At 38.1% G+C, this 25,000-nt stretch overlaps 4 protein-coding genes across 6 annotated transcripts in view; 2 read left to right on the top strand and 2 right to left on the bottom strand.

Annotated features, from left to right (window-relative positions):
* The window catches only part of LOC110057619 (pre-mRNA splicing factor cwf19l2-like), a 12,095-nt gene extending 10,399 nt beyond the window's left edge, over positions 1-1,696 (bottom strand). For all 3 annotated transcript variants that reach the window (XR_016202114.1, XM_020764216.2, XM_020764217.2), the window contains exons 1-5: positions 1,561-1,696; positions 1,220-1,342; positions 705-770; positions 457-504; positions 138-224 (exon numbers count right to left, since the gene is read on the bottom strand). Coding sequence is in view for 2 of the 3 variants with exons in the window: in XM_020764216.2 (XP_020619875.2) it covers positions 138-224; positions 457-504; positions 705-770; positions 1,220-1,342; positions 1,561-1,650 (414 nt within the window). In the remaining variant the exon portion in view is untranslated. The remainder of the gene's footprint in view (positions 1-137; positions 225-456; positions 505-704; positions 771-1,219; positions 1,343-1,560) is intronic.
* A 20-nt stretch (positions 1,697-1,716) lies between these two features.
* Positions 1,717-8,375, top strand: LOC110057582 (protection of telomeres protein 1-like). The gene is made up of 4 exons (XM_020764174.2): positions 1,717-1,894; positions 3,662-4,415; positions 4,806-5,301; positions 5,783-8,375. Exons 1-4 carry the CDS (start codon positions 1,741-1,743, stop codon positions 6,662-6,664), a joined length of 2,286 nt encoding a protein of 761 aa, XP_020619833.1. The 5' UTR covers positions 1,717-1,740; the 3' UTR covers positions 6,665-8,375.
* LOC110057589 (uncharacterized) lies at positions 7,317-23,105 on the bottom strand. Its single transcript, XM_020764181.2, has 14 exons — positions 23,013-23,105; positions 22,676-22,766; positions 20,846-20,911; positions 18,305-18,465; positions 18,024-18,165; positions 17,493-17,613; positions 16,039-16,445; positions 15,580-15,637; positions 15,172-15,285; positions 13,968-15,028; positions 13,145-13,195; positions 12,733-12,861; positions 12,003-12,366; positions 7,317-10,397 (listed from the first exon to the last, which is right to left on the bottom strand). The coding sequence occupies exons 1-14, from the start codon at positions 23,039-23,041 to the stop codon at positions 10,255-10,257; spliced, it is 2,937 nt and encodes a 978-aa protein (XP_020619840.2). The 5' UTR covers positions 23,042-23,105; the 3' UTR covers positions 7,317-10,254.
* Positions 23,106-23,193: 88 nt separating this feature from the next.
* Positions 23,194-25,000, top strand: part of LOC110057590 (uncharacterized) — a 2,938-nt gene continuing 1,131 nt past the window's right edge. The window contains exon 1 of the mRNA XM_020764182.2: positions 23,194-23,777. Within this exon, the coding sequence (XP_020619841.1) occupies positions 23,226-23,777 (552 nt within the window). The 5' untranslated portion in view covers positions 23,194-23,225. The remainder of the gene's footprint in view (positions 23,778-25,000) is intronic.

The raw sequence follows: 25,000 nt of genomic DNA, 5'->3' as shown, positions 1-25,000 counted from the left end.
GGACGTTTAAAATTTTGGATGCTAAAAATTTTGAATGGTTTTATTTTTGGACACTTTTTTGTCTGAAATTAAAATCATCTGAAATGTTTTGCAAGTAATGTACTCCTGAATTTATCCTTAGTCAGAAAGTGTCTTACCTGAGGTTGACTGGGCACTGTCGAGGACTTCACAGTATCAGTTGTTGAAGTGTTGGTTCCTTTTTCAACCCACTCATTATCAGATTCCTACACAGGATATTACAAACAATTGCCAGTTGTTTATGATAATCATTAGTATTGGTTAACAAGAGTCTGGTGGAGGGCGCTATGGCTAGCCAGGGACAAAAAGGACTACACCTGTATGTCAAGTAAGTCATTAGTACATGTTTTATCATTATTATCAATGATAAATCAATAAAAATCCTTTTTTATGGTCAATGATTTGAACTTTAAAGTCCTAGCTACAAAATACACTCACTGATTCTGATGACTTCTCCTCTGTAACACTTTTCTTTTGCTTCTTGTGCTGCAGAAAACAGATGATCACATCATTTAATTATTTTGCAAGTCAACCAATCAAAAAAACTAAGTATGAGCAACCTGGGCAATGGCAACCTGTGCATAGGCAACATGTGCACAGGCCATCCATCAATCCATGGGCTACCTGTGCATGGACTACATAATGGGTTTCTGTGCATGAGGAGCCTGTAGATGGAGTACATGTACCTTTCTTTCTTTTTTGTCCTTTTTCTGTTTCTTCTCTTTCTTGTGTTTCTTCCTCTTTGATTTATCCTAGAAAGTGAAAAACACAACAGTTGAAATATAAAACTAAAAAGAGTTAAAAAAGTATTCATTGATTAAAAAAAGAAACCAACATAGAAGTTGTTGCAAGTCTCTTGAACACCACACCCCCCTTAAAAGCCTATCCCCTTGTCCCATCATGAATGACACGGTGCAGCCTGCCGCACTTAACTCCATCCAGTCCACTCTTTTAACCCTTTGAAACAGTTTTCCACAGTTCTCCTACCCCCACCCATAGATGAGTGGGGGAACCAAATCTTAAAGAAGCCTTTGGCTATCATGTTACAGAATTTATTTGGCATGTTTCCCAAGCTCCATTTCATGTCCACACAATCCTTTGCAATCCATAGTGAAGAGGCTCATGAAGAACGTTATAATTCAGTTAAGATGAAAGTTCAGATAAAGGATACGCTTTGACACAATCATTTCATCGAAACTACCTTGTCGTTGCTTTCATCTTCTGCTGTCAACCTCTCGCTCAGTGAAGGCAGCATCCATGAACTTTCCCCACTTTCAATGCGCCGTTCTTTTCTTCGCTGCTCTCGCTCATAGTCTTCCTTCGCCTGCATGAAAAAAAAAAAAAACGTTACATAAAAATAACTCAAGCAGATGATTACGAAACGATACATTCATAGCTCATTTCAGGCATAGATTATACGCAAACGAGTACGTGCTGTTGACGATGTGGTTCTTGGTGGTCTATGGTGGAATCAAAGGCTGCCTTACACGGCACGTTTGAGGAAGAGGTTCTAAAAAGTCACCAAAGAGCAATTTTACTTGCCTTTTTCAGGATTTGTTCCCTTGCTTTTCTCTTTTCTTCCTTTTTAGCGTCAATTACTCTCTTGGAAACAAAGTTTATCAGATCCGCCATCTTGGATTTTTTGGATTGTACGCTGACCACTTCGATAAACACTAAGGCTCAACCCCATCGCAAGGGATCTTGGTTAGTCATTGAAAAAAAATGGCGGGATGCAGCGCTCACCAAGGGCAAGACAGAGAAATTGTACAAATTCTCAAAGACGTTTCTTCTGTCACGGAGGTTGAAAATAGGTATCAGTGCATTAAAATTCAAGATATACAGCAAGGAATAGATTTTTCTGCATGCTTTGTCAAAGGTAAGTCTATAAAACCCGCTTTATTATGGTGGAATCTGCGAGTCACGAAGTGCGAGGAGCGGATAGGGTGAATTCGCCTCTTTTATCAATAGATTTTCAGAACTGTCACTTACAGCGAATTTTAGAGAGCCACATCAGCTTAAAATGTATTACAAGGAAAGCACACATTTAAATTAGCTTTATATATTATAACGTAGTTAATCAATTGACGAACCCAAGCTCATAAAGTATAGATTTAGCCAAACCAAAAAGCGGAGCTCCTGATTGCAATAAGTCATAACCAACCATAAAGAGAAAAGAGGATTTGTTTTTCTTGGATCAGACTGAAAAAAAAAAGATCAATTGTGAGCATGTAATTGTTCAGCGTGTGGTTTCACTATTTTTTCCAGTGAAATGTTAACAAATTGAGGAGATGACTGTGCAAGGAATATGTTGGAAGAAAGGTCAAAAACGTGCCAGGGGTAAATTTGTGCTGAAATTTTACCTTTGCATGTACTCCCTCCTTCTCTCCCAAAGTAATAACCTAGCTTGAGCCCGCGATCAAATGGAAAAATAGCTTGTTTTGACAGCTCTCAATTAACCATGACATGGATACCCAAAATCAAAGATATAGCTAGGATAATGGTGCTACTCTCTTATTTTTCTTGGTATTGGCAAACAGACGTACGTTCATACGTACAGAGAGTCATGTGACCCAAATTTTTCAGATCGATGGGTTTCCAAATTTTCTGAGTTATGGGGCTCCGCTTGTGCATCTTCAGCACACAGAAGCTCCGCTGTTAAAGGCTGTGCTAGTACTCAAATTGAAAGATTACTTAAGCAGTGAACATTAATTTGCTGTTAAACCAGAAATTAAGGTAAAACAGTTCTTAAAAACTGCGTTTGTATCTGGCCATTTATTCACTACCATGAATTATAAAGATCAGCTGGCCCAGGTAGTTCAATAGGTGCTTAAAGCTATCCAGCAGATAGCGTGATTTGTTCTGTTAACACTTATCAACTGGATAGTGTTATCCGCTGGATAGCATTATCCAGCCTTTGAACAGCTAGGGCCTGGAAATGTCACTTAGCAAACTACACACATGTTGATCTGACTGTAGTCATGACTGTCAATCACAACTTGCATTGAAGCCTAGTGGCCTGTCAGGCTTTTGCTCATCTGCAGTTTCCAATTACAGCTTACTATACCTCATAAACATAGCCCAATTTCGATGAGTGTATTTAAAATTTTTACTTGGCTCCAAAGTATTGGAGAATAAAACAAGAGAAATCACATCATTGTCGAGGGATGAATAATTAATTTCTTTTGTTTTATTTCTCTAAGCCTTGCAACCAAGTTAGAATTTTAATACGTAAAAATTGGCCTGTCTTTGTTACTGGTATATCCCTGGTTATCATCAAATATTTTTGCTTGTGTGATATTGGTTTAAATACGTCACATGACTGAATATTCCTTAGCCGAAACTGGGGAATATCTGAGTGATATTACCCAATTTTCAAAACCACGGGTGTTGGGCAAAATATTTGAAGGATAATAAACACAATAGCCTCCATTTGGCATGAAAATATGTTCAGATATTTGTTCTTTGACATTATCTGTTCCTCAAAGCCCACAGTTTTCCTCGAGCTACCCTCTTGGAAAACTGTTAGCTTTTCAGAACAGATCATGTCTGCAGACAAATATCCGAGCATATTTCCGCACCAAATGAAAGGCTATCGTCTATTTATTCTATAATTTTAGGCTTATCAAGTACCTCTTATTCACAGGTGTATTAACTGCTGTCAAACCAAGTTTTCGAACATCAAGAGGTTGGATAATGAAAGTGTCTATCAAAGATGTTGATGTTCACAACCATTCAGGCTCCTCTAATGATTCCAATCTGCAAGATGTTATCTCAATTTTCTTGAAAGGAAACTTTGTTGAGAAGTGCAAGATAGTAAAAGAAGGGGATATCCTTATGATAACAGGAGCACATGTTGAAAAGTCATCCAGAGATGGACATCAGTTTAATATTATTGCAGATGAAAGCAATGAAGCTCTCAAAATGTGGATAATGCAAGATCCAGAAAAAATAAATAATTCTAGAACAATTGCCAGTGTTGGTGAATCAGTTGTGCAGAAACCTTTACCTGTAGAATATGAGACTACAGCACATAGTACAGGCAAAGTTGGTATCACTGAACCACCAAGCAAAAGAAGCAAAGTCATCTTAGAACCTAAAGCTATGGTTTACACAAAGCTAGCAGACTTAAAAGCCAACACCATTGTTAATGTGTACGGTGTGGTGAAGTTTTTCAAGAGTCCCTTCAAGACCAGAGGATCTGATATTGTGTGTACCTTGAGCCTTACTGACCCTTCACTCGATTCACTGGAAAAAGGTTTTAAGTTGGTGCTCTTTTCCAAGTCGAAAGAAATGTTGCCACTGGTTAAGTCAGTAGGAGACATTATACGCTTCCATCACATTGCTGTTGGAGTGTTTAAAGGAGAGTTGCAAGGGAAATTGCTGCCACAATCCTCCTGGTAATGGTATTTTACCTTGTCTTTGTTGGCACAGTAGGCTAATGGTTAGTGTACCAGACTCTTGTTCTACATGTAGTAGTCCAGGTTTAAGACCTATCTGGGGTGGACATCAAGCATTGTGTTCTTGGGTTACAGCCTGATGCAGCCCAAATGCCCATGATGAGCAGTAGTTGTGCAGATGACTACAGTTCAGTGAGTGTGGAGGATTTGTAATAAGGGTTTGTATGGGAATGAAGATGTTTCTATTATTTAGCGTGCATTTCAGTGAATCAATAAATTCATTTGGTTTCTGTGTTAATGTGTTGAATGCTTTGCCGGAGTCCTGTAGTGGTGTTTGAGGTGATTTTACGGATGCTGCTGTTTCACTGGGTTTTGTATCTTGTTTTTCAGGCATGTGTTTGAGATAGATAGCTTGGATACATCCCAGCCTAGAGTATCTTCCTCCAAGTCATACAATATGACAGACCACGAAAAAGATATCATTGAAGAGTTAAAATTGTGGGCTTCACAAAAGGAATCTCTCAACAAAAAATTTGCCATTACTAACTTAAAAGATCTAAGTATAAGCCAAACATTTATAAACCTGCATTGCCAAGTTGTGTCAAAATGTTACACCATGTCAAGCAATGGCATTGTACTGACATTATGGGATGGATCACTTCCTGCCTGTCAGTCAATTCAGGTTGAACCAATTGATGAACAGGGGCAGCTAACCTCTGATGAGCTTGTGAAAAAGTCTGCTAACAGATGTGTGGAGGTGTTTCTTTATGACGACCACATGGAGGGTGATGTGAAAAATGTCTGTCCTGGTGACTTTGTTTGTATTAGAAATGTTCATCTTAAGGAAGAGAATAACAATTCCAGTTTGAGAGCAGATGAACCTAAGGTGATGTAAATGTTTTATTTTAATTCAACTAGAGAGCAACACTAAAAGCCACCAGTACAGTAAAATTAAAGCTGGAATTATACCATACCTACATTATGCATGTTTAATATGTTTTTCAATATTATTCTGCCATGTTCTGTCTGATCAAAGTGTCATGTATTTGGGTAATTTTAATGCTTTTGTGTTAGAATGTGTAACAAATGATAGATGGAAACCAATCTAGATCTAAGGGTACTCAGTGTTTGGTGTTTTGCCAGAAGAACTCCAGGTTCTATTTTGATCATGGCATCAAGTGGCTATTAATATGTATTACTGATTTATTGTAATCCCCTACCTACCCCCCTGCCCTGCGTAGGATGCTAGTCTACTCTATTGTAGGGTATCCTCAAGCATTGCCAAGCTGTCTTGGCAAACATAATTTTTAGTAGGAACCACTTATTAAAAATTATACTTTATTTGTACATCTCACTCTTTATTTCAGTCAGTGCAATCACGTCCTCAAGTAAGCCTGATAGTTCACAGAGGTACAATATGCGGGCGAGGTGTAGAACTCCTGTCACCAAGTGATCCTGTGGTTTCTTTAAGCACAACAGTGAAGTTAATCTCAGAAGCAGAACCTTTGGTGTGGCAACAAGAAGTACAGTCCCATGTAATGGAGAGTAAAGGCATGGATACTGATAACAGATCTTCAACAGCTGGTGTTATACCGGGAGAGAGTTGCAATGCTGTAGATGAAGGCCATCAAAACCATGTGGTCACAAAAGAAGTCAACCGTGCTCTTCAAACATCATGCACCATAACTGAACATCCCTGCATTCCTTTCACTTCTTTAAAGGACATCAAGGCATGTTCTACCGTACCTTACAAGTTCCGCTGCAGGGTTAAAGCAGTAGTGTATTTGCCATCTGATGTGAAGAAATTCATACAAAGATCATGTCAGTCTTGCAAATACTTACTTGCAAAGAGTTCTTGGAGTGCGGTAGATTTATCTGCCCCTGTGTTGTGCCCCCAGTGTCACCAAGAGACAAGCATTGTGTATTTGTTTTCCTTTGTTCTCGAGGATGAATCTGGCCTTCTTCATGCAATGGTCTTCGACAAGGATGTCGTTAGCTTCTTTCCTGAACTTCCATCACCTGAAGATTTCTTAGGCCAACCTGATCTTCAGGAAACTGTATGCGAGTGGATGATATCTATGACACAGAATCCAGAGAATTCCATTGAATTTGTTAACCAAGATCCAGGGGGCAACAAGAGGCCATGGCTAGAACTTTGTATTTTGTCATATTTCCCTAATGCAAACCAAGATTGTGGAAAGGTGTTGTACAGAGTGTTTGATTCCACATTTGTCACTGACAATGTTTGAATTAAATGAAGTTGTTTGAATTAAAATAATGTGCAATTTTGGCTCCCACAATATAGCAGTTTCTTGTAAAACTTTTTTTGTTACATACAGTCGAACCTCGATTATCCGTACCTCGATTATCTGGACTTTTTCTCTAGTCCCAAATTTTGTCATGAATATTTACTAGTCATGATCATGATCGGTAGTAATGTTCTTTTTAAAACTCTTGCATTGAAAAGTGAAGTCAAAAGCGAGTTTGTTTTGCTTTTAAAGAGCACGCGTCGTAACTAATGAAGAATACTCAAATGAGTTCTGAATGGCTCAGAGTTGAGAGGTTCAAGATGTACATAAGAGCATATTGTTTTCCAAGCGATTTATAAAAGTGTTGTTTTACAATAATTATATGTTGCTTTATTTAAACAGTTATGTTCTTCAGTAATATTCATATTTTCAATTATCTGGACTATTTTGTCTAGTCCCAACGAGTCCAGATAATAGAGGTTTGACTGTACCAGAAAAACTGTTTTATATTAAATAATTATTCAGATTATATTTTGTCAGAGTTTTAAAAGCAATTAAATCAAATTTAATGGTGAGCATACTGTTAAGTGTCACCATTCTCAGGGGGTAAACGTTTCCATGAGAAGGTAAAGAGCACTAAAAAAGTCTGATATTTTGCTGTTTTTCTTTTTTTATTATTCAGCGTTAACAAACTTGTTGAAGACCAGTAAACAATAACTTATAAACAGTTGATGAGAAAAGTATACCTACAAGATATACATGTCTGAAGAAATATTTAGTATACTTGATGAAACAAGAAGATACCGACTCAATTATTCAATAAGTTCCAGGAAATTGTTATTATTAATAATAATTATTAATATTATTTAGCGAAGATACTTGCCATGGTCCATAGTTTGGATACAAAAGAAAACAGTAGCACATCAAGCTATGTTATCACAGAAGTTTTTTACATTAAAAAAATTCCAGAAAACGTAAAAATTATTAGAATGGGGTTTGCTAATAAATGAAATACACAAGCACATATTAGAAGTCGAACTAACAAATCACCTGACATGACACTTATGCAATTGACCACAGCAAATATCTACTAAACAGATTGAATTTCAATCCTTTGTGTGATTTCAAATTTTCTCTAGTTAACTGATTTTATCAAGGATGTATTAAATTTTAGTAAGAGTTAGAATTTGAGTTCAAGTTTCCAGGCCAATCTAGAATTTTGAGTCTGAGTTATGTTTTGACGTTTCTTAAGGCTGTCTTTTTCAGACAGTTTTACGTTTTATTTTCACTGAAATAGTCACACAAATGTATAACATAAACTCTCATATAGGGTTACCCTTAACTAAAACTGGAAGTTTAGAATTTTCAGGCTAACAAGAGTGGTAATGAGACTGAAATGATCTGGAGGTTAATATTAAAATCATAACTCCACATAAGGATTTTAATTTGAAACTTGAACTCAAATTTGAACTCCGGCAATGGATAGCCCCTTTTAAAAAGCAGTTAATTTTTATTTTCAGCAGGTTTTTTGATCAAACTGTCTTTATCTGTGAGGAAATATAGACTGCCTTTTTCTCAGCAAATAAATATAAATATTAGAAAGAGGAATATTGTGCAACTGCAAGACTCACAAGTCTTGAGAACAAAAATAAAAGTAACAATACATTTAAAAAAATGTAAATAATTAAAATACGTTGACATTTTTTCAAAAGGCTTTTGCTACATTTGTTGTAGTAATGATATAGTAGTAGTTATACATGGAATAACTGGGCAAAATAAGACTTGACAAAACAGATGCTTTACAGTTTATCCCCGGAGAAAAGAGAATTTTCCCCAAATCGACATACAAATTCTTACAAATAATTACAGTTTTAAAAATGCCGTGTTGTAAGCCCTGGGCTAACCTGGGTTCCAGCTGCCTCCCCAAAAGAAAAAATTGGAGAAATCACTTGTGTGTTTCCATTTATAATCCTGTTCCTTGCATAAACTGTCCATGCATTAAAATCATTTCAGTGTCACAACAACTGATGTGACAGACTGACACCACAAAGGAACTTACCCTGTGCATGTGAGACCTTTGCATGAGACAGCTAATGACCTTTGAAAGTTCACCGATGAAAAACAGACCACTTGCAAAATAACATTATCTTCATTAAAATATGCTGATTACCTTTAGTTAGTTAATCAGTCCAACTTGTAAACTTCAAAATTCTAAATCTCAGTCACTAAGAGTTAGATCAACCAATCGCATCATTTTGGACAAATTCCTGGATAAACCACATGGCCTTGAACCTGATTATCAACGGTAACATTTAGACACTCCATGATTTTTTTTATTTCACGGGGGTGGGGGGTGGGGCAGCTGTAACACAGGCTACCCTGGTCTTAAACAACTTGGTAAGGATTTTGCATGAGCTTATAATGATGATGATGATGTTTGGGGCTTAAAGGGTTTAAAACTGAAACCTTTCAATACATGTTTTGCTTAATTCCATGACTTGCTATCTTCATGATCATATTATGATAATAGTAATTTACTTTGTTTTATTCAATCTATCTTTTGGAAGTCTCTAAGAAAATCGGTGTTCTTGAGTAACATTCAATGTGAAGTTCACTTGTCGGACCATTAATTTTTTTCTTTAATCACATCTCATTTTGGAAATAAAAATGTTAGATGTTAATAATTATCATTCTACTCTGCAATGCTATTTGTATCTCATTTACAAGCTAGGAAACCCTTTCAGGTCTTTCAATAATTTGTTTTCTGTAAGCCAATCAGAAAGTTAGCTTGCTACATGTAAATGAACCTAGAGTCTTAGCATCACATTTATTTTTTTGTGCTGACCAACAACAATGCTGCTATAAAAGACTTGCTTTACCCAGCTGAACCATAAAATGTGTTGTGCTGTTATGCCGGTGTAGGAAGATTTCTAGGATTTTAAAATTTTCTTCCTGGGTCCTATCAACCTACTGGTAGAGAGTATCTGGAATTCTCAAATTGTGTTTTAAGAATTGAAGGTTCGCAATCTTTTTACAAACACAGTCAGTTGCACAAAAAGCATAATAATATGATTTTTTAAACATTTACACCACACATTTTTTTCAGTTCTAGCTCCTGGAATGTCATATTTGTACCCTGAAAACTCATGGAATTCCATGATCTCTGTTGTATGAGCCCTGCCATGTAAACACGAACTCTGAGCAGGTGAAAAATGTCTTCTAAAGAGTCCATTGCTCTACAGAGTATTCAAAATTACCTCAAAACTGAAGGACACCTCAAAAATCAGAATGTACAGTTATTACGTTTGGTGAAAAAATACCTGAAAATGAAAATTACACCGAAAAGTTGGTATCTTCATATTAAACTGGATTACAAACTTTAACTGTGGGTTTTGTTCCAGTGAAAAGAATCCTGGATCAGTCACACTTCAAAAAGATGACAGTGGGGTGCCCCTTTAAGCAATAATACATCAACCAGGTAAAGCAAATCTTATACTGCATATTTTCTATTAATTATTGATATAATGATTATGATATATAATTCTAATATTTAACAGAACTATACTTTCCAGTTAAAATAACTTTTTTAACTAGCCTTTGTCTTTGAATTTTGCCTGTCTTGGTGGCACATAATAACTTTGTGTTGCTCTGTTAGGTCTTCTTGGTTTGGAATAACCACTGGAATTTGGACTTGATCTTCCTCTGCCTCCTTCAGGACTCTTACTGTAGACATCTGAAAACAAACACTGTGATTAAGACTTATCATTATACGGCTAGCTCTGTGAGTGGGCAAGATGACCCAAATACTGGGCTGTGATTGGCTACCCCAGTGGGCAAGATGGTGCTAACTTACCCGCACAGGATTACGTGCTGTGTCCCACCCAAAAAATATCCCCATAAAAAAATTTCCCCATAAAATAAATCCTTTACTGAACCAATAACCCAGTTATAATTATTGCCAATGAGATAGGTGAACGAAAATGCAAGCCTGTTGAGGTGGCAGGATATAGAGCCGTGCATAGTTTGATGGCTATGCAGAAAAAATCTCAGATCTTTCAGCTCGATTTTCACGTAATCCGGTTCCGTCAGTGATATTTTTTGGCCACATTAGGATGTAGCCGGATGTTGTCGACATACCACACGAACCAATCAGAACACTATTTTTCTTTGTGATGTCACGAGGCTTCCATATTTGTTCAGCTCTCCTGGGTGTGGAACCTCATTGGGCGATTATTTTGGTAAGTATTTAAGTGATTTGCCTACCAGTCTGCTTTTTGAGGCATATACATCTTGGATTTGTTGTGATTGAATCGTACAATTGTTAAAGCTCAACAAGACCTGAGTTGTTTTCTGGAATGAATTCGAGTGTTGTTTATTTGATTCAGGGTAACGCTCAGGATTTGTTCGCCTTCCATTTGACAAATTATTTTGGTAAGTAGTTTGTCTGACATTCTGATTTTTGAAGGTGAATGTAACTTGGATTTGTTGCGATTGAATCAACTTAAGTACTAACCAAAATAGTAACCCAACGAGGGAAAAGAAATTGATTTTAACACCTGTTATACTGGTTCAGTATAACAAGTATGATTTTTAAAAATACAAAAAAAAGTGTTTAGTGTTTTGATCGCTCACTGAGTTGAAAAATAAACAATATTGTGTTCAATTACAGTGATAATTTGAAACATTAACTAAAAGAAATTGACACCTGTTATGCTAGAAGTATCCCAAACAAATATTACAAAATTCAATCGACTCTTGTTTACTAACTCAATTCACTCGTTGGCACTTACCGATAAGTACAACTAGTACAACTTATAAAGCTAACAAAAATGCCTTAAAAAGCAAATTATTTCAATGAACTTAGCAAATTATATTACCAGAATGTGAATCATGCACTTGCAAATTTTATGAACTTGTGTTAGAAGAAATTACAGCACAATCAGTTACTGTGCTTTTCGATGACATGCAGACTCTAAAATTCAAAGCTCAACCAACAAATGCGTTTTTCGCTATCGTCAATCAAATGTTCGGCAGCTCCTCCCAGCTTCCGACTACGCCGACAGGCGGTAATCAAATCGTTGAGCACAGTTCAGACAACGAAACAGTGCTCAGCAGTAGTCAGAAGCTGGAAGGAGCCGCCGGACATTTGGTTGACGGTAGCAAAAAACGCATTTGTCAGTTGAGCTTTGAATTTTAGAGTCAGCATGTTATTGCAAGGCACGGTAAGAGAAATTCCCAAACATTATGAACATTAACTTCTTCTGCGATATTTTCCTGAACACTGGAAAATTCTACAGTTTCAGGAGTTTTCCAGGTACTTCAATCTGAGGTTCCCTACCTTGTACTTGGGTATCCTTCACACCCCTAGCATAGTGTACCCCAGCACCAGTGGGTACTCCATATGCTGCCTGAGTAGGGCCCCCTGAGGATGTCTGTGGTACAGCTCCATAGTGCACTACAGGCTGGAAAGCTGCTGGTCTTACTTCCTGGTACTGGACCTGAGCTGGCTGCCAATGTACTTGAGTGGGAACTGGGGTAGAATGAACAATGGTAGGCCTTGTCACAGCATGGAAAGGAGGCTGCCCAGTCACAGGGATGACAACCTGGGGTCTGGCCACCATACCAACGGGAGGAGGCTGTGCATAATAAGGCACTGTAGCAACAGCACCAGCAGGCTGAGGCTGGGCACTACCACTTTCTCCCTGGGAGACGGAAAAAATATTTCCCAATCAGTACAGTGAGGCTTGCAGAAACTCTTGAGATAATTTTCAAGGCAGGCCTAAAGACCTAAAGAGTTGTCTTATACCCTGTTCACACCACCATGTTAAACAAGTTTAAAAGTGGTTTAACTAAACAAGGTTAAAAATTAGTTGCTCTTACCATGCACACCCCACAACCTAACCAAGTAAAAACCAGTTTGATTAAAATGACTGCCACGGAGCCAACAGCAGCAGCAGCAGAGGTTTGATAGTGTGCAAATGTCTACATTGTACAACATCTGCTGGTAACAGACAGCTTACAGTGAACTCAAAAGTGGACAAGGAATTGGCTTGTTACTCCATACTCACCCAGGCAATAATTGGAAAAGGCCTTAGAGATGAGAGAGGCACAATATCACAACTATTGTGAAAATCCAGGAAAGAAACCATGCAATGTACACCATCAGCCACTAGCTCCTCCATCTTGGCACTGTAAAACTGCAGCAAAAAAACAAAAATAATGATTAGACACCATAAACTTTGATGCCCACACTTACAGTGCCTTAACATAATTATATTTCCATGCAAAACCCTGGAAAAGCACAACCCACCAGTCTGAGAATACCCTAAACCATTGTAGTATGGCATGACTGTGAGGCATATTACTATCCTCCTGACAGAATATTTTTTGTCCTGATGTACCAGTAGATTCTCACACCTAACAGTAACATTAATGTATGGTAGTGAGTTAGGAGAATTAATATTTTAAATTTCTAACTACCTGTCCATCCCTCCATGGAGCCAAACAGTGGTCACCTTTTTTCCATCCCACCTAAAAAGGAAATTAATATTTAAATAAAATCAGTTACTGATTTAGGATTCTCCAGGCATTACACTCTGGCATGGAGCCATACAACACACAAGAGAAAATGTGGCATCTATACAAATGCAGATCAGCACTTGACTTTGAGATGCCCTCGCTGACAATAAAGAAGTGGGAGGGACGAGAGGTGGCCTAATGCTTAGCGTCCCAGACTCTGGATTTAGTGATCTGGGTTCGAACCCTGGCCAGGGTCATTGCTTTGTGTTCTTGGGCAAGACATTCTACCCACACAGTGCCGCTCTCCACCCAAGTGTATAAATGCCGGTAACTAAGAAATGAATTCTGAGGGATTATCCTCCAATGGACTAGCATCCCATCCAGGGGGGAGTAGAAATACTCCAAGTTGCTTCATGCTATAGTAATCTGGTTAAGATTTGGAGGTATGGAGCTCTTGGCCTGATGCAAAGAAACACTCATGGATGGTCTAAGCTTCATATCCTGTCATGTTCACAGGAACCAGAACAAGGAAATATTTCACAACATGAACTTCCAACCAAATATAGATGAGATTGGGGGTTGGTGCCTGAAGGCTTTGCAAATGCTAACACGAGTGAATGCACACTGAATCTCAGAAACTAGAACTGTGCAAAGGTTAGGCCCTGCCAATTACTGGGCTCCCCTGCAGCTGAAGTGAGCCACCATGAAGAAGACTGCTGTCTGCATTGTCTCGATTTTAACTTCGCCTAAATGACATTTAGCCACATTTAAGGACAATAATTACCTGTGCTGCTGGCATCTGTGTGGCTACTGGCTGCTGAGGTATAGTTGGCTGAGGAGCCATTGGTTGTTGTGCCATTTGAGCAGGGCGGAGTTGATACACAGGATATGCCTGGACTGGGGGTTGGGCCTGTGTATACTGGTATTCCTGTGGCATGCTCATCTCTGACTGCTCTCTCCCTCCTCGTTCCACGAACTGTTGAGGCTGACTGACAACAAATTGTGTCTGTGCACGCTGGGATTCCATAGCCATGGTAACAAACTCAAGGTGCTGCTGCTGTTGTTGTTGTACATTAGGAGGTGTAAGGCTTTGAGGTCTAAACTGGTCGGATCCTTGGCGGTAGTTTTTCTGCCACTTACCCTGTGTGGCATACTGCTGACCAGTGTATGAACTCCCCTGAGGCTCCTGAAACTGTAAAGGCTGCGGAATTTGGCTTGGAGCTTGTTCCTCTGCATACTCATGGCCAACTGATGCCGCACTAAATCTCACAATAGCATCATCTTCCTGAGCTACAGACGGTGGACTTGCTGCAGTGGAATATTCAGTTTCACCCTCGTCATTGCTCACCTCTGTACCCTGCTGCTGACTGTGATGTTGATAATGCTGATGATGATGGTGTTGCTGCTGGTGCTGTTGGCGTTGCTGTTGCTGCTGTTGTTGTTTCTTCTGAAGCCTTGGTGGTAAACTCTGATTGTATGGTCTAGAATCATGATCATGCCTTCTAGAACCTTTTCCCTTCATCTGCCCGGGGTTCTGCTGTTGTTTATAATACTGTTCCCTTGGTTGTTTGGATTGCTGTCTTCCATCTCGGTGCTGTAATGTCATTTCCGGTTTTGGTTTCTCAACCTCTCTTGGTGTGGCATAGTCGCCCTGTGCATCACCTTGCTGTTGTCTTGGGGGAGAAATATTCTCAGATTTCTCAGCTCTAGAATCCTGCTTATGCTGCTTTGGCTTTTGCACGTCATCTTGCTTCAAGGGTGGTGGTCTAGGTGGAGGTCTTTCATGTTGGGCTTCATCAGTTTTATGGTTTTCTGTTGACTTTGGTGGTCTCTGATATTTTGTATCTGCAAGCAAAAGTTTTGAGCTTAACAATCAAAGCATCCTTTTTTGTTCAGTTAGTGTTAGCTGTCTACAGCCAAAATTTCATTTTTCAAGTGGAATCCACTGGCACGCTTCTATGAGGATTTCAAAGTGAAAAGCAACCAACCTTTTACTGCTGGAAATTTTGTCGAGAGAAAGTCCCATAAAGCTGGCTCTGATGGTTGCCTGATTCTGTAGTCTTCAACATCATCAGTGGCATCACTCTCAGGTTTTCCTCTTCCTGTTCACACAACACAAGAAAAAAGTCAAGACTTTCAGACTTCAGTTACACAACTATGTTCACCACTAACATTTTCTAGCAATGAAAAGTTTTGTTTGTTCAAAAAAAATGCTGTACTTGGTAAGTGCAATTTGTGAGACTACAAACTTCTATTGCCCGTTAATTTAAAGTGAGGTACATATTCTTGGCCCCCCAACTCAGTACAATTATTTGTTTGCAACTAAATTCCTTCACTAATATCCTAGTGAACAAAACTAACTAATTACCAACAGCTACATGTCAATTGGCACTTACCAAGTGGTTCACGTCTTCCTCCACGACCTCGCACCCTTGCGCCTCCCCTGTTTGTATCCTACAGAAAGAAATGTTCAAGAATCATAAGGAAGTTGTTTGCAAACACCCTTGGGAGTCATTCAGTCCAGAATCTCTTCATGATCATACAGTTCCAGTCAGTACTAGAGTGCAAAAAATGTGGGAAAAATGTCTCCAAACATTGGTACTCCAGGAGACTGATGACAAGTTTTCTGTAGCTCTCCTCTTCCTTGTGATCACAAAAAGTGACAAACAAGGCTTTAACTGAGCATTTGGGGGGAAAGAAATCTCTGGGTAGTACATAGAAATCTTGTAACACTGATTGTTAATTAGCATGTATTGCCATAATTATATTTTTTACTTGCAATTTCTATTTTTGCCAGTCCTACAGAGTGACGATCTCTCCACGATAAGTGTGACACTTTCAAACAATAAACTTGCCTGAGTCCGCAAGGGTTGTCCTTTTGGTGTTGGTCTTTCTGCCCTCTCACTCCGTTCTGTTCTGCTGTTCTGTCTGTCATCGTCAGCGAGGTTTTCTTGTCTTGGCCTGTCATGATTCACTGATTCTGAATTAAATGGTCTACTCTCCTTTTCTCTTGGGTTATTCAAACTTGTTCGCCCCTCACCAGTATGTCTATTATTTGTTTTCTCAGTATTCACCCTTTTGCTCTCTGTTCTTTCATCCCTTTGATGGTTTGGAAATTTCTTTACCATACTGTCTTTCTGTTCTTGATTAGCAGGCCTGTTGCTTCGTCCATTGTCAGTTCTGGATTTCAGTGGAGGACCATTTGCCTCCCTGCTCTGAGAACTTTTAGGTTTCTCTGTACTGTTTTGTACCACACCATTCACTGCAAAAATAATTGAATAACAATGCAATGATGTCAATATCAATGGTAACACAATGGTTTAAGATGCATTTAAGTTTTAAGTTGCGTGAAGCAGCTCTTTTCAGGGGTATTTCTTCTACTCCCCCCCCCCCTGTCCCCCCTGTATAGGTTGCTAGTCCATGATAGGGTTATCCCAAGCCATAAACTTCTCAATACCCATTTCATGCAACTGAGTGACATGCTAAAAGGCACTGTGAGAGCAGCATGCCTAGGTTCAAACCAAACAGCTCAATCTAGAGGCCAGCAAACAATCCATTGGGCCACTGCACCTCTCAAGGGTGTTATTGAATTTAACATCTACAGAAAATCATTCTGTGGAAACTTTTAAATGCCTGTCCAATGGTTTCAATCACACCTTTGTCTTAAGACCAGTTGATATCAGTCTAATCCTGGTAAGAATAAAACTTGTTTCATGGTCATAAGCTTGTTCACTTTGCTAAAGCACACTGTCTCAGGGCTGTGCTCTATAGTTCAGTTTTGAGTGCCAATGATGGGCGACAAAAGTGTTGAGACACTTGGCAGTAAAATTCGATTTTTGAGCACCTTAAACACATTTTCCCCCCTCCCCCTAAAGAATGTTGATTTTTCTATTTCTTAGACTGCACAGACAACAATGCCTACACAACAATGAATTGGGGGGCTGGGGGTATCAGAGAATTAATGCTAGATGCAAATAATAAAGAACATGTGCTTAAATATCGAAAAGTGTCATTTCCTAAAAGTGTCTCAACTACTTTTGTCGCCCATTGTAGGTGCTAGCAGGCAACTAACTTTTGCCTTTGGGCGATGTCCAAAAAACTTATTTTTTTCAGCTTAAGCGCTGGGCACCCAAGATTTCATACTTACAGTAGGAACCTTTGGGCTCCTGGTTATTTTTCTCAGACCACAGCCTTGGTGTCTCTTTTTTTTCCCCTTAATCCATCATCAACTTTCTTTTAGTTGAAATCCTGTCCCAGAGAATCACATACAGTTTAATAAACAGAGAATGTTAACTGAACATTTTCCAACCTTTAGGGTTCTCTGTAGATCTTCCTTTATTCTCACTCCCTGGCTGCATCCCTTGACCAAAAGGAACAAATGGAGGAGGCCCATCACCACTGACAGTCAAACGAGAATGCTTAGCTAAAGTCTGTGAAAAAAAAAATTACAACAATTTTGTTGTACTCTTCAACTCTGACTTATAATCAAACTTTGCACCTTTTATACAGTTCTGTCTGTTAAGATCGTCAATGATACATGTAGTACCCTTGGCTACAGTTTGGAAACTGTTTACTTCATAACAAATGCCTTGTGTATGTAGAACATCCTCTGTTTCTTATTCCACATAGGCCAAAATATTGAAATCAACCATTTGCAATCCGCTTATTTAAGTTTCTGCCCTCTCCCTCTCCCCCACCCCTAACAGGGTGCTACTTAGAGATGTGAAATTCCAGGAGTTTTTGCATGTTTCATAGTCAACATTAATTTTGATTTCAACGGCTGTATTGTGGGAAATCAGTGATAAAATGGATAACATTGAGATAACCAATAATTGATTACCTTGTTCAGCTCCCATTTTTCTTTTAACTTCTCAACTTCTCCTCCCAAAACCCTTGTATTGTTAGAGTCCAACATAAGAAAACTCTCCTGTACAGTAATGGTACCAGTTAAACACACTTTGGTCCCAGGAGGTATTGACAAGCTGTGAATATGATACCAAAATCAGTTTCATTGTAAATTACCTGCAATTGATCACTCACGTTTGTGGGGTGAGTTCAATTTTCAAGAAATCTTAACAATGATCAAAAATTGGCCATTGAAAATATTATTGTTCTCTTGACCTGAGGTCTGGAATAGATGCACTTTCCAACCCATGGCATGTGAGGTGTCCGTCCGTCAGCTGTATCTTCAGTAATCTTGGGGCGTGGTTTGACTCTTCATTAGCTTTTGGAGCAGAGACATTGCGAAGCTTTTGTACCTGAAGAACCATGGGACCACTAACCTATTGACAGTTGACAACAAATAAATATTAATACATAGATGTAAAGTATACGTTCTTGGTTAATAATGATAATAATAATAATAATAATAATAATTATAATAATTATAATAATTTAAAAAATAATAATAATAATAAAGTAATAACAATAACAATAATAATTTGTTTTAAATAATATGTTTCGACGGTACATCCGTCATCGTCAGTGTGATGGTTATGAAAGTTTACAGTGATTTGAAACGTGCCTGTTACAAATCATACGTTACATTGCGTTGGAAAACAATACGCTAGATAAATTTCGAAGTTAACGGAAATAAAAAGATGAGCTTGCGCGTGCAGTTATAGGGAAAGCGTCAAATTGATGTGTTTGACCTGTTGATTAAGGTCAGGCTTTTCCAACTTGATGTACATAGACTCCTTAAGCTTAACTTGATACTTGGTAGGTGCAGAGTCTAAGATCTTGAAGCAGTCTAAGTTACAAGACGTACAGCACGACTCTGAAGCCTGCAAATGCTTATAAACGTGAGAAGATCTGTCCGATGACAAGTGCTCGTGCACGCGCGTGGAGAAATGTCGGCTTGTTTCACCAACGTAACAAGCATTACAGCTTGCACAAGAAAATTGTAACTTAGACTGCTTCAAGATCTTAGACTCTGCACCTACCAAGTACCAAGTTAAGCTTAAGGAGTCTATGTACATCAAGTGGGAAAAGCCTGACCTTAATCAACAGGTCAAACACATCAATTTGACGCTTTCCCTATAGCTGCACGCCCACGCTCATCTTTTTATTTCCGTTAACTTCAAAATTTATCTAGCGTATTGTTTTCCAACGCAATGTAACATATGATTTGTAACAGGCACATTTCAAATCACGGTAAACTTTCATAACCGTCACACTGACGATGACGGATGTACCGTCAAAACATGTTAAACTTTGTGAAAATTAACAAAGTCGTATTATTTTTAAATAATAATAATTAATAATAATAACAATGATAATAATGATAATAATAATTATAATAATAACGACAGCACTTTATTTCAGCATTTCCACAAAAGATAAAATGGCTCTTCATCCGAAAGTAAAACTAACTACCTTACTAATACCATAAGAAGGAAAACCACTATATTATACTACATTATATTCTATTTACATTCATGTAAAACTAATTAATTGAATGATAACCACTGAATTATGAGCATAGAATTAAAAATAAAAACTGTGTAATACATAAGTATTATGAAATCATGTGTGCAGTCGGGCTTTGGCTCTGTTTCTTAGAAATTTTCGTACTTCCATCCTGAAATAGTTAAAATTAGTACTTTCATGCAACGACAAGGCAATATATTGAATATTGCACCGGCATTATGTTGAAATGTTCCTATCTCAAGTGGATCTTTAAGAGTGGCTGTGCCGGATCTTAGAAATCTCCCTGGATTTTGCTGTTCCAGTTTGAGGTACGTTCGCCAGTCCAGGTTTCATTTCACTGATACTGAAGTTAAACTGGTGGATGGCTTTTATTAAAAATACAGTCGAACCTCTGGTTGCAACCACCTCTTGTAGGCGACCACCTCTCCTCTGTGACCAGTTTTCCAAAATACCATAAGTTTCCATGTCAAATGACTATATTTCGAACCTTTTGTGAGCGACCACCTCTCGTAAGCGACCGCTTATGAGAGGTTTAATTTAATCTTTTAATTTGTTTTTAAGCTCCTGTAAGTGTCCACTTGACAGACAATAGAGTGAAAATTGGATAACAAGGTGTTGCAACATTATCACACTCCTGGGTAGTGCAGGAGAGGGAAATTTCTCCATGGGTTGTACTGGATTTTTTCTCAAAATTGACTTTTCACATGAATGAAACATTTAAAACATGGGGTAAGTTTCTCAAGTTACTGTATGCTAATGAGGCAAAATTTTGACCCAACATGGTCTAAATTCTCGTAAACAACCACCTTGGCTTGATTTTTTGGGTGGTTGCTTACGGGAGGTTCGACTGTACTCTATAAATATTAGAGATCTTGTCAAAAATACTCTATACTATTAAAAGTCTAGTAGCCTATGAGTATGTTAAATCTTAGAGAAGCCCAACGTCTGTTGTCGTTTTCCATATGGAGAAGAGGACATGAAGACAATGATGAAGATGGTGATATATGTTTGCCTCTTGTGCCTCTTCAGTGACATTCATTGCTATTTCTTCCAGTTCACTAGATTTACTATGATTCATAGAATGTAACCTGACTCTGCTATAATTTCATTGGGAAATCAATAATAAAAATAAAATTCAAATTGACTGTTAAGGTCAAAGTTTTCTTCATTTAGCAACAGTTTTTGTACTAAATATTTCAAATGATATAAGAAAGTAAATTATTTAATACATACTGTTTGTACTTTGCCTCTGTTAATATCATCAGGAAGATGTTTCATGCCGTACTGTTTGAGGTCCAACTGGAGAAAGAAGAGATTGAATAATTGATCGATTGACTTTACTAATTAATTCATTGAGTGACTGATTGATTGATTAATAGTAATAGTAATATTATATCTTTATTGCACCTTACTCTCCAAAGGACGGTATTGGTCTAGTTGCAATAAAGGTTTGAACATGAACTAATAAAAATACAAAATAACATTTACCATATCTGTATACAATTAATTGGAAAACCCATAGCACTTATTATATTTGCGAATTAAAAATCTCTTTTCTTTTTTGAAACATTAAATGGATATATTTACCCATTATTTTAGCTCTAAGTACATACCTGGTCTTCCTGTTGTCACATAAACTGGTGTAACAAGCATCTGCTTTTAAAATATGTGAATGCAGCTCACGTCTTATAGTGGTATACCCATGACAATGTACATCAAGAAATGCTGTTCATATTCTATACAATTTTCTTTGCATACTAAACATGTTCGCTCTTCTGCTGGGATTAATGCTCCTACATTTTCATATTTGCCAGTTTGTATTCATAATGCATGACATCCTAATCTAAGCCTTGTCAGGTTAATTCTGTGTGCTGGCTTTGTAATGAATGTCAAATAGTTTTCAAACTGATAATTATTTTTAACTCCCTTTCATGTAAAATTGTCTCTTGAACTTGTTGATGACCTTCGTTGACAGACATACTGTTTTGACATGCTGACTAATTGATTGATTGATTGATTGATCACCTAATTGATTGATTGATTGACTGACTGACTGACTGACTGACTGACTGACTGACTGACTGACTGACTGACTGACTGACTGATTGATTGATTGATTGATTTGACTAGATGCAGTTCAGGGTTTCATCAAGTTAGAAAGTAAAAGATTTTTGTGCAGCCATGTACATATTTTGTCCCAACCTCAACAACACTGTAGTTGTCTGTGGTGGAATAGCATCACACCCAGGAGAAGTAACAATACAGCTTATTAGGCTGTGAACCCCGAAAGGCAGACTGTGTTTTACTGCTGTCAGTTATGCAACAGTCAAACAGCTGTTGCCTGTCCTTAAGTGCAACATTTCTAGGCATTGTAAATGTCCAAAATAAAGTATCTTTTAATAAGCTTCTTAACAGTCTCTCAGCTTATTTCAATCCTATTCAACATTCTCCAACATGACTGAGGAGGCAAGACCTATTTTGCAGAGTCAATAAAATTTTGGCCACAAAAATATAAGCTTAAACGAAGTTCTGAATGGCTTAACACCTGGGATTCAAACCTAACATTTATGTTATCTATGAATTATCACTTACTGACCACAGCAAGCTTTTCATCGAATCACTGTCCACATCGTACAATGCAAGAACTTTAATGCAAGGCAGATGGGAAGTTTCCTGCACTTTTTTACCCTGCCGCTTCCTAATTTTGTTCAATAAATGCGCTTGAAACACGTAAATTGAAGTTCCAAGAATCGTGCGGTTTCCACATAAGATAGGTGTGAGATGAAAATAAACCTCATCAAGAAATCAACTCAGAGAAACCAAAATAATAGTCGGATATCCCATCACAAGCCGATTCTCAAGTGCATTAAACTTTAAAATGTTCATATTTAATGAGCAGTGGCCAACAGCCTCTGCGACAAGTAAAATCCGACGTTTTAAGGCTGCATTGTACAGTACGGGACTTGACAATTGAAAAACAATCAAATCACCATGCGAGCAGAAAAATACATCGTCAGCTTCACAATGTACATTTCTTCGTTCGACGCGTTTTCCAATACTCACATTAAGGGCTGCCTTCGACAGCTCCTGCAAAGATGGCTTCTCTTTGTTGCAAGCCCTTTCACATTCTGCAATTCCTTCGGAGGAGAGAAACCTGGAAGACGAAACGACCATTTTATTGATACAAAACACAACAGTTGTACAGACGAATCGCGCGTCAGATCCACTCGAAGAACGTGAAACGCACACGACCAACCGCAACTTCATCAATTTATCAGCGAAATGAGCATATGAAATCAAACGTGCAAGGCAAAAAGCCAAAGCGCAAAGCTACGCCTTAAAGGGAACGAACACAAAACGCAGGAAATAAAATACTTAACACTTTCAAAATAGGACCTACCATCCGTTTTCTTTCAACTTTGCCTCCATGCCACGACGAAATTCTTCCACTCGAAGGCTCTCCAACGAGAGACCGCTGAATAAGAAATGTACCACCGCATGCTCAAAACATCCCTTCCGTGAGAAGTCTGGGGATAGAAACAGTTGCTACATGTTAGGAGTTACTATGGTAACGTGACGTAGCATTTCCTAAAGAAACGGTTCCAAAAGAAACATGGCGGCGGCAAAAACTAATCGCAGGAATTCAACAGGGAGTCCATGTCGCGATAGAACCGATGATCGACTGAGAAGGGAACATTTTTTACATCCAAACTCCGATCAGATAGATTTGAATCTACTTCTTCAGGCAGTTCTTGATATTAACGAGAAATTGAACGATAAACAAGCAGACAAGATGGAGGAAGGTGTTAGAACGGCGGCTTCAAAGAATAATTGGGAGGTTGTTAAAAAGGGAAAAGATTTCGACGACACTGCCTCGAGACATTCTTCGGTGTCTACTGCTTCTAGATCAAGGCCTAGAAGTGCTGTACATCTAAACGAATCTCGTCGGCCCCCGCCTCTTGAACGCAAAAATATGTCGTTTAGCAATGCGAAAGTGGATGCCATTGATCGAGAGAACCAGAGACTTTTAAAGCAAATTACAAGAACAAGGGGAAGGCCAAAGTCTGCTCAACCGAGGAAACTTCTATCAGAACCCTTAAGGGTACAAACATCGTCTGAAGTTAACAGATACAGATTTCAAAGAAAAGTTGATATGGAGAATCAGGTAAGAGATGTAATTAAGCGTACTTTGAAAGGAGCGAAATATCTGCTTGTACAAAGCCCTATTTTCACATCACGTTACATTTGAGTACGCAAATGTTGAAACTCTTGAACGTTTTCGGTGCGAACAAACTGCGTGCAAGTTTTATTCTCTGTATCTCAAATAGACCCAAATTATCTCTACTTCATTCTTTTAAACGAGGGTCGAAACACTCTTGTTGGTCAACATTTCGTATATTAAACAGCGTGTTGCGTGCTTCATCAAAATTAATTATTTATTACTGACGCGTTTAGAATCGAAGAGGGTTTAAAAAAAATTGTTCAGAAAGACGATGAATCTGCTTATTTTCTTTACTTTATTTCGCACTTTGTTCTTACGGTTCTTTGAAGAATACATGTTCAAAGTTGAAAGAAGAACAAATAAATTGTTTATTCTAGAGTATAATTATTCATAGCTTACCCAAATGAAAAAATAATAACAAAACAACAAAATAAATATTTGATTCGGTAATAAGAATTTTCTGATGGTCATTCACCACGTAGAAAACAAGAAAAAATATCTGGGTTTAGTATGATCCCACAGTTACTTACAGAACCATTATGCTGAATTGCCCCCTGTAATATTATGGTCCCACAAGGGACTGCATGATGGCACAGATTTCATCCCATTCTCATCTGTGGCAAATTGTTACTGTAACAAAATATAATGCCCTTAACACTAATTAAGGAAGAAAGACCCTTGCTGTGTTCAGATTTTTGTAATTGGGAGGCTAAAATGTGTACATAATATGAATATCCCATATATTAAAACATCCACACAATTGTAACATGACTGAAATTAGAGTATTTAGAGAAGTAACCACATCAGCCCTAGCTGGTTTTTTTTTTTTTTTTTTTTTTTTTTTAACGGGTTCTTTATCCAGGTCAAATTGGAATTTGGAAATAGCCAAATTGATGGGAGACAAAATAGTGTTTACACAACTCTGTCACCGCTGCTCCCCTGAAAAAAAATCATTTACTGTGTTTTTGGATTCCAGTAAAAACTGCAAGAAAATCAGTCCTTATTTTTTTGCAATCTCACTGTTCATTATGTACAGTTTAAGAGGAATTTGAAGAAGAATGAATCTCAGTTGCTATCCCTCCTGAATGTAGTCACATACTATGCAAAATCTGGGGGGACAGTGAGGTCTGTAGACGTTGAGTCCCTGGCCACCAGTGTCTGTGTAT

Source organism: Orbicella faveolata, unplaced genomic scaffold (assembly GCF_042242905.1).
Source record: "Orbicella faveolata isolate gen_17 unplaced genomic scaffold, um_ofav_v1 contig_35, whole genome shotgun sequence".
In the NCBI taxonomy this organism is placed as follows: Eukaryota; Metazoa; Cnidaria; class Anthozoa; order Scleractinia; family Merulinidae; genus Orbicella; species Orbicella faveolata.
This window is presented reverse-complemented; position numbering and strand designations above follow the sequence as displayed.

Excerpts from the sequence above, each read along its gene's own strand:
- LOC110057582 (XM_020764174.2), top strand. The coding sequence starts at position 1,741 with ATGGCGGGATGCAGCGCTCACCAAGGGCAAGACAGAGAAATTGTACAA. Across the intron at positions 4,416-4,805 it reads TTGCTGCCACAATCCTCCTG|GCATGTGTTTGAGATAGATA; the intron begins GTAATGGTATTT and ends CTTGTTTTTCAG. Across the intron at positions 5,302-5,782 it reads TGAGAGCAGATGAACCTAAG|TCAGTGCAATCACGTCCTCA; the intron begins GTGATGTAAATG and ends TCTTTATTTCAG.
- LOC110057589 (XM_020764181.2), bottom strand. The coding sequence starts at position 23,041 with ATGGAGGCAAAGTTGAAAGAAAACGGATG. Across the intron at positions 22,767-23,012 it reads AAGTTGAAAGAAAACGGATG|GTTTCTCTCCTCCGAAGGAA; the intron begins GTAGGTCCTATT and ends TTCGTCTTCCAG. Across the intron at positions 12,862-13,144 it reads CTCCATGGAGGGATGGACAG|TTTTACAGTGCCAAGATGGA; the intron begins GTAGTTAGAAAT and ends TTTTTGCTGCAG.